Genomic DNA, 14,045 nt, shown 5'->3' with positions numbered 1-14,045 from the left:
GGGTATGGGGGAAAAGCGGGAATATGGTGTTGAGATAGAGGATCAGCCATTATCATATTGAATGGCAGTGCAGACTTGAAGGGCCGAATGGCCTACTACTGCTCCTATTTTCTATGTTTCTATGTTACTACAGCCACGGTGTGCTGGTGATGAAGGGAGTGACTGTTTAAGGTGGTGGATGAGATGCCAATCAAGCGGGCTACTTTGTTCTGGATGGTATCGAGCTTCTTGAGTGTTGTTGGAGCTGCACTCATCCAGGCAAGTGGAGAGTATTCCATCACACTCCTGATTTGTGCCGTGTAGATGTTTAAAAGGCTTTGGGGAGTAAGGCTGCTGAATACCCAGCCTCTGACCGACTCTTGTTGCCACAGTATTTAAGTGGCTGATCCAGTTAAGTTTCTGGCCAATGGTTCCCCCCGAATGTTGATGATGGGGGATTTGGCAATGGTGTCAGGGGGCAGTGGTTAGACCTTTAACGAACTTATTAACAATATAAATGAGTTTCCATTTGGTTTCCTGTTTTATGTTTGACTAATGTGAGTTGATCAGAGGAAAGTTTGATTGTAACCCCAATTTATTTGTGTATTTTTAACTGACTTTTTTGACATGTGAATTTTTCAGCTCATCAAGGTGAGAGATATTAGTGCTGGAGAGTGGAACACTTTCCATTTGCAAATATTCAGTGTTAGCGTAAAATACTACTACGTCAGGCGCAACATGGTGAGAAGCACAATAAAGCTGTACACCAGCATAGCCTCAAATTCAGAAGCCTAGAGCCAGCAAATAAAGGAGACTTACGTCCTATGAAGCTGGGCTGGATTTGAACTCCGGCCTTCGCATTGAAAGACTAGAGGCTACCCATAGTACAATGAAGGTGAATATCCTTAGTTATGCAGGATAAACAACAATCTGGTACAAACATAATAGATATTTTTTGCTACAAAACAAATGTTTAAGTTTTGTTATTTTTATTGCTTCAAATACAATGTTAAATTTGAATTCAAAGATGAGATGTGGCTGTCAAGCACACTGATTGCAGATACAATTATATCTGTCAACACATCACCAATTAATTCAAAGATATTTACTGTTACAATAAGCTTAAATAGATTGGGGCTGAAATTGCCCCTTCCCTTAAGGCCTCTTACCACCGGAAATCGACAGCCACGCTGCAGAGTGGAATGGCCATCGACATTTCGTGGAATGGCTGCCGCTTGGCCAATTGCCCTGCCGTGGTTTCCCGGGGGTGAGCATTACCACACGACTTTCCCCAGCTTACCGCGCGCTGGTGGCCAACACTACTAGGTGCGGCATCTGAACGCGCTGCGCCGAGGTCCCGGGCCAGAAGCCACATTCCACTCGGAAAATCTTGTGATCATTCAACGGTGCAAAGAGTAGGTTTTTTTGGTCAGTGCCGAGTTGCTGATGCACACCGCCAGCGTTCCTTATAGGTGTGTTGGTTTTTGGTGCAATTGTGTCGGCGACTTTTTCACCGTCTTTGAGCACCAGTGCGAGAATAGTGCCACAGTGCGCAATTGTTTGAGAGTGCTGGAGGCGCCTCCACCTGCAGAACAGGGAGCTGACATCGAGGAGGCTGGGGAAGGGGGGCAGTGCTGGCAGGCCAACGCCTCCTTCACATTGTGTATGCTGCGGAGGCATGCAGGAGAAGGCAGTGCCAGGTCCAACAGCTGCATAGGCAACGGGCAAGGGCCGCAGCAATCATGGCGGTCCAGCTCGGAGAGGGCCAGGGAGATGGCGACAGAGGTGAGGCCAGAGAGCTGCCACAGGAAGGCCCTCAGCACGGATGTCACCTAAGGAGAAGAGCGATGTACATGGACCCCCCCCGCACCAGACACTAAGCCAGCAGGACAGGAGGTAGCCTGCAGCGGAGGCAGATGCTGGGCAGCAGCAGCCTGCAGAGGCGGATGAGCAAGCAAACCAGCAGGGAGAAGCCAAGGAGGTACAATAGAGAGCAAAATGGCTGCACAGACGTGGGGGCGGAAGGCCATATTGACAAAGGGTCTTTCGCTACCAATTCTCACACAGGGACCTGAATGTTGATCAGGACCTGCAAAGACTATGATTCCGCAAGGACATACTCACGGAGCTCTGCAATCTCCTGCAGGCAGACTTGCAGCCGCAAACACGGGTGAGGACAGCCCTGATCATGGCACCCAAGGTTACAATCGCCCTGAACCTTGATGCCAGTGGGTCCTTCCAAGCTGCCACTGCAGACATCTCCAACATCTCGCAGTTTGCAGCCCATACATCCATATGGGAGGTCACAGATGCTCTCTACAGGAGGAAGGCTGATTTCATCTTCCCTATGAACAGGGACAAGCAGTTGGAGCGGTAGATTGGATTCCTGCGCATTCTGCGCTTCCCCAAGATCCAGGGGGTCATTGATTACACCCTTGTCGGTCTGAGGGCACCCCAACACACTCCCGAACAATTTCAAACCCCCAAGGGGTTCCACTCCCTCAATGTTCAACTGGTTTGCAAGTGGATGCCTGGTTTCCTGGCAGCAGCCACGATTCATTCATACTGCAGCTGACCAGTGTGCCAAGCCTCTTCACTGGTCCAAATCAAGATTGTGGCTGGCTCCTCAGTGACAAGGGCTATGCACTGAGCACTTGGCTCATGACTCCTCTTTGCAACCCTAGAACTGCTGCGCAGCACACGTATAATGACAGTCTCTCGTCCATCATTGAGCTCACAATTGGGATTCTGAAGCAGAGGTTCTGTTGCCTGGACCTCTCAGGGGGTGCGCTGCAGTACTCGCCTGAGCGTGTATCCATATTCATAGTGGTGTGCTGCATGCTCCACAACCTGGCCATCATGAGGGCACAGCCATTGGAGGATGAGGCAGCAGTGGCACTTGTGGAGGAGGAGTATCCGGAAGTGCATGAGGAGGAAGATGAGAAAGTACAGGAGGAGGAGCAGGATCCAGGTGGCCAGCCACACAGTAGGCCATCGTCCTGCACGGGATGCACAAAACCATCTCAAATCTGCGCGTTTCACATAACTGAATGCCCAGTTGAGTCTGCATCTGGGCATGTCCATGGTCCAACCTATGAGCCCTCTCACACATCATTTCCACAGAGTTAAATGAGAGACCTATTCAGAAATTTCCAAAACAAAATATTTATTAAACCCCAAAAAATGGGTGCACAAAATATCAACATTATCACCCTTGTGCAAGCCTTATTACCCTTCTTATGCAGACCAATCCTTACACTACACCGCAGTGTCTCCCCTATGGCTGTCTCATAGCTTTGGGAAGACCTGTAGAGGAAGCTACAGATTTCCTTCTCGGACGCCCTTGATCAGCTCTGGCCCTAGAAGGGCCGGCTGCAGACTGGGCCGCATCCTCCTCTGCGCCTTCAGTCGGAAGTGACTTGGGCGATTCCATGGCTGGCAGCAATGGCAGAGGGGCAGGTCTCGGCTCAGAGCTGCTGGGAGCCTGAGAGCCCACATCAGTATCCTGGTCTGAGGAGCCAGCGCCACTCCCCCGAGGCAGCACCCCACTTCCCCTGGAGCACAGGTCAGTGGGGTGGGGTGGCACCGTTTGGCCCCCGGTGGGCTGTGGTGGACCCAGCCGCGATGGCAGCAGTCAAATTTCACATAGCATCCAGCTGAGACTGCATTAGAGCAGCCACACTCTCGAAGCCACCAGAGATGACAGCAGTAAGACACTCCTTGGCCTGTTGCCCAGAGTGCATGAGAGCATTCTGAGCTTCCAGGACAGCAGCCATCCTGTCCAAAGAAGCACAGCGATGCTTGTTCCCTTGCTGTAATGGCAGCTGTCATCTCACTCATGCGACACGTCATCGCAACTGGATCCCCACGGTCACTCTGGGAGTCCACCATCGTCTGCACACTCCCAGTGATGGGCTCCATGGTGTGCACAGAGCTGTCGACATTGTGGACTCCACCACACGCCTCACCACTTGTGACAGCCTCTCGGACACCCCTTATATTGCCGCTAAGAGCTCGGAATGTATGGCCTCCACCTTTCTTTCATAAGTCCCAAATTCGATGGGCTCATCTGAGTCCTCCTCAGTAGGACTCGGCTGCGCACTCGCCCCCCAGAGAGATGGCACCCGAGCTTCCCTTTGTCCTTCACCATGCTGCTGCCCGCTAGGCCAGTGCAGACCCCTCTCCTAAATCTAAGCTACCCGACCACGTACTCCCAGTATCTGAGCTGGCACATGTGACTGTAGGAAGCCTCCAATATCATCCAGGGCCTCAAGTGTGACCTCCTGACTCTGGTTGCCAGTTGCGTCAAGGGTGTCCGTCTCGCTTTGGCTGACACTCGGGGTCTCATCTGCAATCATAAATGGGACAAGGGGTGCCGTGAGGGTGCACCATGCAGCAAGCAGTTTGCACACAAGCATAAGCAATTGCCAGGTAGCCGATTGTATTGTCAGGAAGAGATGGCATTGCACAACGGCCTTCACTTACCCATGCTTCCCCCAGCGGCATCGGAGCGACCATCAGCCACAGGGAATCCAACATGCATGCTCACCAGCCGCTGCATCCTCTCCTCCAGATTAGTGAGGTCGACATTTTCGGAATCGGCCCCACCAGTGGCTTGTTGCTGGGCACGGTTGCGTGCAACCTTGGCCTGAAAAGCAAAGAAGGGTTGGTAACTCAAGAGCTTACTGAGGCCTCGGCAATTAGTGCAAGTGTGGGTCCATTACATGCAGCAATGAATCTCACATGCAAGGGAGCCTCCATTGTGAGAGTGCGCACATACATGCCTTAGCAATCAAATGCTACTTCAGCTACTATATAGTGTTGGTGAGAAAGAAGTTAAGGTGAAAGAGAGTCTTGCAGATATAAGGTGAGGAGTTGGAGGAACATGTACTCACTCTCATTAGTCGACTAAGGCTGTGAGCCTTTTCCTGCATTGGGTTGCTGGTGAATGGAGGTCACCGAAAGCTCCTCTGCAATCTCCCTCCAGGCATTTAGGAAGATGCTCCTAACTGGTCGCCCACCAGTATCAGGGAAGCATAACCACCTCCTTCCCTCCACAGCTTGCATCAGGCTTTCCAGCTCAGTGTCGCTTCCCTTGCAGCTATCTTCTCTGAAGCAACTCAGACTGAACTCATGACACAGCTACAAAACCTGCCCTTTAAGAAGGCCACGTAGCTGCTGCATCGTTGGATCAATTGGTTAGGCACGGAATTTCGCGGTCCAAATGCCACACTGCTGAAACCAGCACATTACCCCAGTCATGACCACTCCACTCTGTTTAGCCACCAAAAAAGCGTAATTTCGCTCTTAACACCGCTGCATCCATATTGGCGGTAAGGGACGCTAAAATGTGGTAGGTGCGCCCCATTTCCGGGGGAGGGCAATTTTGGCCCCATTGTCTTTAACACTACTCTGAATCAAATGGGTGCTAAAGAAGCAGTAACACTAAATAACAAACAAATAACCTTACTCAATGTCTAACACTTCATGACATAATTGCAGAAGTAATGCGGGAGAAATTTGGGAGCCCCCACATGTGTGCACAAGGACAGCGTTGCGGGAAAAGACCACGTAGGTAAGTACTGCAAGTCGGGCCACATGTAAATGAGTAGTGGACGGGGGCAGGGGAATCATGATCGGAACTTGTCAGGGAGAATGATCAGGGCTTCAGCAGGTGGAGTGATTGGGCCTCAGTGGGAAGTGATTGGGGCTTGGGGAAATCGCAAACAGTGGTCAGAGGGGGAGGGATGTTGAGGGGATCGCGATCGATGGCTGGGGAGGGAGATCGGGGTGGATCGCGATCGGTGGGAGGAATATCAGGGGTCGGGGGAATTGCAAACGGTAGTCGAGGGGAGAAGAAGATCAGGGGTCAGGGCTGGTGGGAAGAGACATTGGAGGTGGGGGGTCAGGATCTGGAGGTCGGGAATCTCGGGGCGGCAGTGTTCGGGTTGGTGATTGTGGTAAGTAACGTACTTTTTTTTATTATTCAGGTGATCTTTAGAGTAGGTTTACAGATTTGCAGCCAGAGCAAATCAATATTCGAGTGGGGACCTGAAGCAGATGTTGGGCCCCTTATTTGCATATGCAAATAGCCTAACGCCTGCTTCAGGCATGGATAAAGGATGCCTCTTGTCTGTCCTTACCCAATAGGGCGGGTTACATGCTTCCTGCCCGTCATTTTGGAGGCCACGTAGCGCCCGAAAAATGAGGCCCAAATTAACCCCTAAAGTCTTTAACCTTTAAATGTCCATAAGGTCATTTTTACAGTTCTAGAAAAAGTTTAATTTTATTTTGGAAAACTTTAATCTTGACAAAATTCACTCTCAATCATTCAAGAATGAAATAAGCACTTTTAAAAATACTTCTACGGATTCAGATTCTGGGATTATATATGCAGGTATAACATTATTTCCATCTGTCTTTAAAATTTACATACTCACCTAATCAAATGTACAATGATTTTCAGTGTACTCCAGAGAGAGGGTTACCACATAAAATGCAGGAACTGAGAATATAATTTTCCACCCACCTTCCTTAGCTATGTCATAAGCTTTTCTGAGACTTTTGTTTGCCTCTCTGTATTGACCGCTTTCAAGCTTTTCGTCTGCCAGTTCCGTGTAAATCCTCCAGAGATTCGCACAGGCTTGTGCAAAGTGACAGCCGCCATTCTCATCTTGCCATGTCTTTCCCATAGTGAGTTGATAGAAAACCTCATAATGCTCTGCAGCTTTATCCAGCTGACCTGCAACATCCAAGTCATTCACAAATGTTAACTGAATCCAGTGACTGATTTTAGCTTTTAGATGTTTGATTTCTGACAACCTCAACTCTGTATAATTTAGGTGATTCAAATACAAATTAGAAAACACAGGCATTAATAAAATACTCACGCTTCCTCAAAAACTTGTTATGTCTTGAAAAATTTTGCTTAATCCTTTAATGATGCTTTTAAAACTGTTTAAGATATGGTGTTCAGTCCATATGTTGCTTTCTTTTGTAAACATTTTACTCCATTATGTACTCCAGAACACAACTCCATAGAATCATAAAAATTTGAAAATTCTTCTCCACAAGAGACATTAACATCACAAAATCTGGGTCTGGACAACCATTTCAGCATATACATCACAAAGAGGCCCAATCCAGCCTGTATGCGAAATACTAAGCACAAAAGGACATTGCAATTACCAAGCTAATATTTCCATCAGGAAACAATTTTTGAACATCAATCCACCCAAGACATATCAACATTTAATTAGCCCGACAAAATATTATAAAGAACCAAGCCCGCCAAAATTATACAAAGAATTTTGATCAGATTTGGCGGCAAGATTAAAACACTGAAATCGTATAACTGACCCCTGTTTTCAACAGAGGTTAGGCGGTTGCTAGGTAGCTACAAGGCTGCTACTACCCCAGATGCCATACTACACCAGGTGATATACTGCGAGTATGTCATCAAGACAAGGAGAGAAACCAACGCGACAGTTGTAAACTAACTTCTCCAGCCTCAAAGTCCTGAAGTCCTGAAGGAAGAACATCACCATCGCAGCAGCGACCGACCACAATCAACGTAGTATCAAGGGAAAAACAACCGCGATCTACCGTTAACTATCAAAAGGGTTGGTAAGCATAGTCCCTGCATGCCCTGCAGACTAACCTAGCTAGAATTAGGTATTGGGAGGTGGGAGGTATAATTTACTGTGAGGCCCTTTTGAATGTGTAGTGCATGGTTCTTTTTTTAGAGTGATTTGTGATTTTAAGTTTGATCTTGTACCTTTCCTTGTATTCTTTATTAGAGTGCTTGTAAGTTTGGCCTTGTATTTTCTTACTAGAGTAATATGCCTGTATGACCTTGACTGTAATAAAAACAAAGTTCTTTGCATCAAACCAGTGTCCTTTGCACTTTTGTCACACCCCCAAATAAATCCAGAGTACAGAAACCAAGGGAGTGGGAGCGATTCAAACGGCTCAAGTTGGTCAGAAGGGAACTTGGCCCCCTCATAGAGACCACACTCTTACAAAATGGCGACCGCGGCAGGACTCTGGTACAAGTGGGGACATGAAAAGTCACTGAGGGAGGAAAGCACTCGCCTCACCCTACAAGTAAAAGAGTTCCAGGAAAGATTAAAAGATGTGCAAGCAGCGTATAATGTAGCTAGCACTAATGGGTTTGAATTGGAAATCATGGTCCCTGCCAGCAACAAATTAAAAGTTTAAACCTTGCTCTGTGCAAGGCAAAAGGCATGGTATGCCTAGTAAACCTGGAAGAGAAAGAAGAAACTACCTGGCCACCACCTGTGACAACTGTGACTACACCGGTGCAGTAGCAGGAGGGGAAAATCAGTTGCAGGGCGGACAGGGATAGTGAACCACCACCACCACCTGTAGCACCGAGTTTCAGCTCTGCTTGGCCGCAGGGAAGAGAGGGAGGCGAGCCAGAACAAGGAGAGCCAGAACGAGGGCCAATGTTCCCGGTCCGGCAACAGTATTTTGGTCCGCCCACCCTTAACGGGTGTCCAGGGCCCCTGGAAAGTCAGTTTATGGTCCCCCACACTCCCCACCAGCTTAGGGCTATGATAAGCCACCTGGGAAAGCTAACTTCAAAGGGAGATCCCTTGGTTCACTTTGTGGAAGTGGAACAGGCAGGGGATATTAATGGGTGCAATGATGCAGAAATGACAAAGATGCTTCTCCTATCCCTAGACAGCAAACTGTACCAGTCCCTCTCTACTGATAGCAAAAGAGGACAGAAAACACTTGCTGCTGCCCAAAAGGACATTTTGGAAGCTATGGGCTACAACGACGGGAGTCCCTTCTCTAGAGTAGAGAAAACGGTGCAGCTCACAGGAGAAACCCCACAGGCTTTCGCAGACCAACTGTGGCCAGTGTACAAATGCGCCTGCAGTGGGGACATAGACAGGGATCATGTAAACCCGGACGAATTAGCACACTGGCTCCGAAGCCTAGTAGCTAACAGTTTACCCAGAATAAGAACCAGGGCTGAGGCCTGGCTCGACCCCAGAGATCCTCAAGCCACAGAACAGGGAGTGATTAGGCAACTGACCCGAGCTTACAGAAACGGCAGAGGGACAGAAGAGCACCCACAAAAGGGAAGGGTTCATGAAATCCGACCTAGCCAAGACAAGAGGGAATGGCGCCACAAGGTGGGTAACCCCTCCGATACAATGCGTACCTGCTTCGGGTGCGGAAAGAGTGGGCACCGGAGAAGGGATTGTAAAAATCCTTGGAAGAATAGCGCAGGAAAGAATTCTCCAGCCCCTGCCCAAAAGACCGAGACAGATAAGCCAGTCCCTCCCCACTCATTCGATACCTTTTTCACTGCGCTCCGAGCCATGTTAGATGGCCCGACGAAGGTAGCCACCGTCACCGGTACCGAAATCCCATCTGCCCCCTCCCAACCAAAACGGTGACTAGGACAGGCGCAGCCTGTCCACCTGTGTGCCTTCGAGTATGATGCATGGGGGAGACCGACTGTACAGATGGAAGTGGAAAAGGTGAAAGGGACTTACCTGCTGGACACCGGTGCCTCAAGCACCCTTGTCTATGCAGCTAACCCCGCCGCCTCACCTCTGTCTAATGGGGTCCCCTACAGCTTGGTGGGTATCACAGGCACTGAACAGACAGGCTCATTCTCCGTTCCGCTCTCCATTCATTTAGGTACACTCCACACTAAGTGGACTTGTGTCCTGATGAAGTGGGAGCAGGAAGGGAGAGGGATCCTAGGGGCTGACTTCATCCTAAGCCACGGGATCCTGGTGGATTTAAGAAACTACTGTGTTTGGGGGTCAGTCTGTATGGGACAGGAGAGTAAGATGATGGTTATGCCGGGAAAACATGGAAAAGGGATGGTGTGCACCATGAAACCAAAGGAGGGTTATGACCTTGAATCACTGGTCAGTAACACCCCTGTAGAATATCAAGAATATGTGAGGAAAAGCCTTGCAGCTTTTGCCACTCACAAACACGACTGCGGGAGAATAAATGGGGGCGAGGTTAGCATAGATGGGGACCCCATGACCCGACCACAGAAACAGTACAACTTCCCCAGGGAGGCGGAGGCAGACATGGAAACAACCTTGGGTTCTTTAGTTAAACAGCGGGTATTGAGACCAATAGCTACCCATGTGAACTCTCCATTGTGGCCGGTTAAGAAACCGGACATCTCCTGGAGAGCCACGGTGGACTATCGAGTACTCAACCATAACATCTCCACCTGTGCACCCACCGTTGCTGCTGTCGCCGACCTCATTGGAAGTATCCCAGCCTCAGCGACCACCTTCACGGTGCTGGATATTTCCAACGGGTTCTGGTCCATACCTTTAAGAAGGGAAGATCAGTACAAGTTTGCTTTTACCTTTAAAGGGCATCAATACACTTGGAACTGTCTCCCTCAGGTCTTCCACAACAGCCCCAGTATTTTCCATCAGTGTATGGCCAACTATTTAAAGAGTTTCAGCAGACCCCAGCAATTAGTACAGTATGTGGATGACCTGCTCCTGTTCACCGATGAGGGGGAGGAGCATGGCCCACTGCTGGCTGAACTGCTGGAGCTGCTGAAAGAAGAAGGATTTAAAGTAAACCCCAAGAAGGCACAGATTGGCCTGAAGGAAGTAAAATTTCTGGGACTGGCTGTGCGTACTGGGGAAGAGAGCCATTGACAAAGCTAGAAGGGAAGCAGTGCAGAAGTTACCCGCCCCCAACACAGTAACAGGAGTAAGATCTTTTCTAGGGCTGACCGGATACTGCAGAGATTTCATTGAGGATTATGCAGCCACAGCAGCCCCTCTGCTCCGACTCCTACACAAGGGAGTGGAGTGGGAATGGAATAAAGGTTGTGAGGTAGCATTTATCCAACTCGAGAAAGACCTGCAGACCGCGCCAGCTCTAGGGGCCATAGAGGGGGGTAAAGAGTTTTTCCTGGAGGTAGCAGCCAGTGGGGACAGCCTGAGTGCAGTACTGCTCTAAGAGCGGCTCGGCCGGCTGAGACCAGTGGTCTACTCCTCCAGGATACTCACGGACGTGGAGAAGGGATACTCCAACTGTGAGCGGCACCTCCTAGCCACTCACTGGGCTGTGAAAAGATCACTGATCTTCACAGGGGGGTCCCCTATCACACTACTTACCCACCATATGCCCACCCAAATGCTCCTGGATGGGAGAATCAAGGACGGAACATTGAGCAGTACCCGCATTGTTCGCTGGACCCTGCTCCTCTCTCAAATGGACCTAAGGGTAAAGGGTCTCTGCGAGCCAAGACTCGCAGCCAACATGATTTATCCAGTGACACCCCACCGGTGTTCCATAGAAGGGGTATGGGAAATTAACATAGGCTTTTGGGTTGGGTTACACCCCACAGGCCGAGAGATCTACGTGGACGGTTCAAGCACAGTATCTGCGGGTGAACGACTCACAGGCTGCGGAGTTTATGACCCCGAGGCAGGCATTGCCCTGGTGATTAAACTCCCCAGTACTATGAGCGCCCAGCACGCTGAACTGTCTGCGGTGGTATATGTAATCACACACCCCGAAGAATTCCCTATCCCATACATGATTTGCTCGGACTGTATGTTCACATGCAATTCGTGTACCTGGCTATCTGGTCCCACCGAGGATACACATCCGCAGACGGGAGGCCCCTGGTAATTAAGCCCCGACTGGAAAAGATCATGAAAGCCGTAGGGAAGGAAGGGAATATCTACATACATAAGGTGAAGGCACATTCCACCACAGAGCCCCGCAGCGAGAGAAACCAGCAGGCTGACATGTTAGCCAAGCAAGGTGCCCGCACGGACAAGCTCTGGTATCCGTACAACCCAGGACCCATCGCAGCAGTCAGGGGCAGGATAGGACGGCAGGGATAGCTTTGCCCCCGGACCTAAAAATGGTCCAGACCCAAAAATGATCCAGACCCAAGATCCCGTCCTCAAAACTGTCCTGAACAAGCTAGTAAAAGGGGAAAGTGTAGACGGCCCGTACGGCACCACAGCAATTGCCATTAAAGAAGGCATGCTGTTCAGGGGGGAGCAATGGGTATTACCGCAACAACACCGGAGAGAGAATTCCTCCAGCTGGCCCACGAGGGTCAGGAGCAGGACACCCCGGACCTGAGACCACTTGGCAACGAGTGGAACAGGCAGGGTGGTGGCCAGGACTCAGGGAAGAAGTCCGCAAGTTCTGTGCTTGCTGTCTGGTGTGCGCGGCCAACAACCCCGACCCCCAGAAAAGAAAAGTGTCATTGGGACATATCAGGAGGGTAGAGGGACCCTGACAGTCGATTCAAATCGATTACATCGGGCCCCTACCCACTGCCCAGGGAGGTTACAAGTACTGCCTAGTGTTGGTGGATGTATTCACTAAATGGTTATAAGCCTTCCCATGCCGAACAGCCACTGCCCTGGGAACAGCCAGGATCCTGGTCAGAGAAGTGTTCTCTCAATGGGGACGACCACAATACGTGGAGTCCGACCAAGGGAGTGACTTCACCGGGCAGGTGATGCAGAAGACCCTTAAGGTACTTGGCATCAAAGGAAAATGGCATGTCGCCCACAACCCGCAGTCATCCGGGCCTATGGAGCGTTTAAACCGCACTATCAAGGAAAGGCTGCGCAAAGAGACAGGGGACTCACCCAAAGGGTGGGTAGAGATCCTACCACCAATCCTCATGGAGATCCAGGCCAGCCAGTCAAAGAGCACGGAGTACTCCCCATACGAGCTCATGACCCATGTGTTAGCCCCGGTACTCACGGAAGGTCAGCTTCGGGAAGCGAACTGGGACAGCTTTGTCAGGAATCTGTTTGAACACCTTAAACAGATTCACTGGCAGGCTGCTAACAACATGGGAAAACAGCATCGCAGCAACCGACTGCTGCTAGAACCCCGCAAGCATCATGAGTGGGAGATAGGGGACCAGATTATGGTGAGGAACTACGCTAGAGTAGGGGTCTTTGAGGCACTGTACATGGGTCCGTACCACATTGTCGACAAGGCAAGCCCAATGGTATATGCCATAAAATTGCCCCGCCGAACAAAGTGGTTCCACGTAAATCAGTGCACACTTTTCAACCCAGGGGCAGCAGCTAAACGCAAGGGACAGCCAAAAACTATAAACCTTACTAAAGATAGGGATCCCCAGCCAACAGCCCCCGACTGTGGAAATCCCGCAGGGGATGTGGCAGACCCACTGTACCTAGAGGGGTGGTGGACTGTGTTCCTGGAGGAGCTGTCCCCCCAATCATTTGGGACTCGGACGCATCTCCAGCAGCCAGAACCTTAAGAAGGACTCCCCGCACACCACGGCCAAAGACTCTGTGATCACCAGCGCCCCAATTTAAATGGTTCAGCCCCGGGAAAGGAACCAGCCGCAAAAGGGCAGCCAAGGTCAGAGACCAGCCCACGAGCAGGGACATCCAGCCGGTAGCCTCAGGCAACAATGGACCCCAGAAGAGATAGCAGTGGACCAGTCACCAAGTGGGAGTCCCCAGCCCGTAGCCCTCGACCAGGCAGAACCCCCAGAGGAAGAAACGAACCAGGTAGGCACCCCCAAAGGAGCGGTGTGCTGCAGCACCGGAGGGGACGTTCCCCCGATAGTGTGGGACTCAAACCCACGTCCGGTCAGGGTACTTAGGGTTAGGCGGTGCAGACCGACCTATCACCTACCTTGCTGGAAACCTAGCGGGAGAAGAAGAAAGAGAGAAGGCAGGAATTAACCTGGCCACCTGGAGACGACAGGCAGATGTACATATATAGTGCGATGTGGATTTAAGAATGTTTAATAATAAGTTAGAATAGTGTAAGTTGTGTATAATGATAAGTATATATGTATTAGTTAACTGGGGTAAGGAAAATAATCTACCTGTGCAGCTGTTAAAAGAGGCACAGGCCGGGTAATCCCCGGGAGTAAGAAGAATCTACCGGTATGGCTATTAAGGAAGCACTGGTGAGATAACAAGTGAGATAAAGTTAAAAGCAATCAGTCCACAAGGAACTGAATAACTCAGCCAGTCAATTAAAGACTATGAGCCCAAATTGGAACTCGGTCACCT

General features: G+C 50.2%; 1 protein-coding gene across 3 annotated transcripts in view; it reads right to left on the bottom strand.

Annotated features, from left to right (window-relative positions):
• Nucleotides 1-14,045, bottom strand: part of ttc29 (tetratricopeptide repeat domain 29) — a 714,732-nt gene that overhangs the window by 418,698 nt on the left and 281,989 nt on the right. For all 3 annotated transcript variants that reach the window (XM_070871547.1, XM_070871546.1, XM_070871548.1), the window contains one exon: nt 6,509-6,721. In XM_070871547.1, coding sequence (XP_070727648.1) covers nt 6,509-6,721 — 213 coding nt within the window. The remainder of the gene's footprint in view (nt 1-6,508; nt 6,722-14,045) is intronic.

The sequence above is a fragment of the Pristiophorus japonicus genome, chromosome 2, assembly GCF_044704955.1.
Source record: "Pristiophorus japonicus isolate sPriJap1 chromosome 2, sPriJap1.hap1, whole genome shotgun sequence".
In the NCBI taxonomy this organism is placed as follows: Eukaryota; Metazoa; Chordata; class Chondrichthyes; family Pristiophoridae; genus Pristiophorus; species Pristiophorus japonicus.
This window is presented reverse-complemented; position numbering and strand designations above follow the sequence as displayed.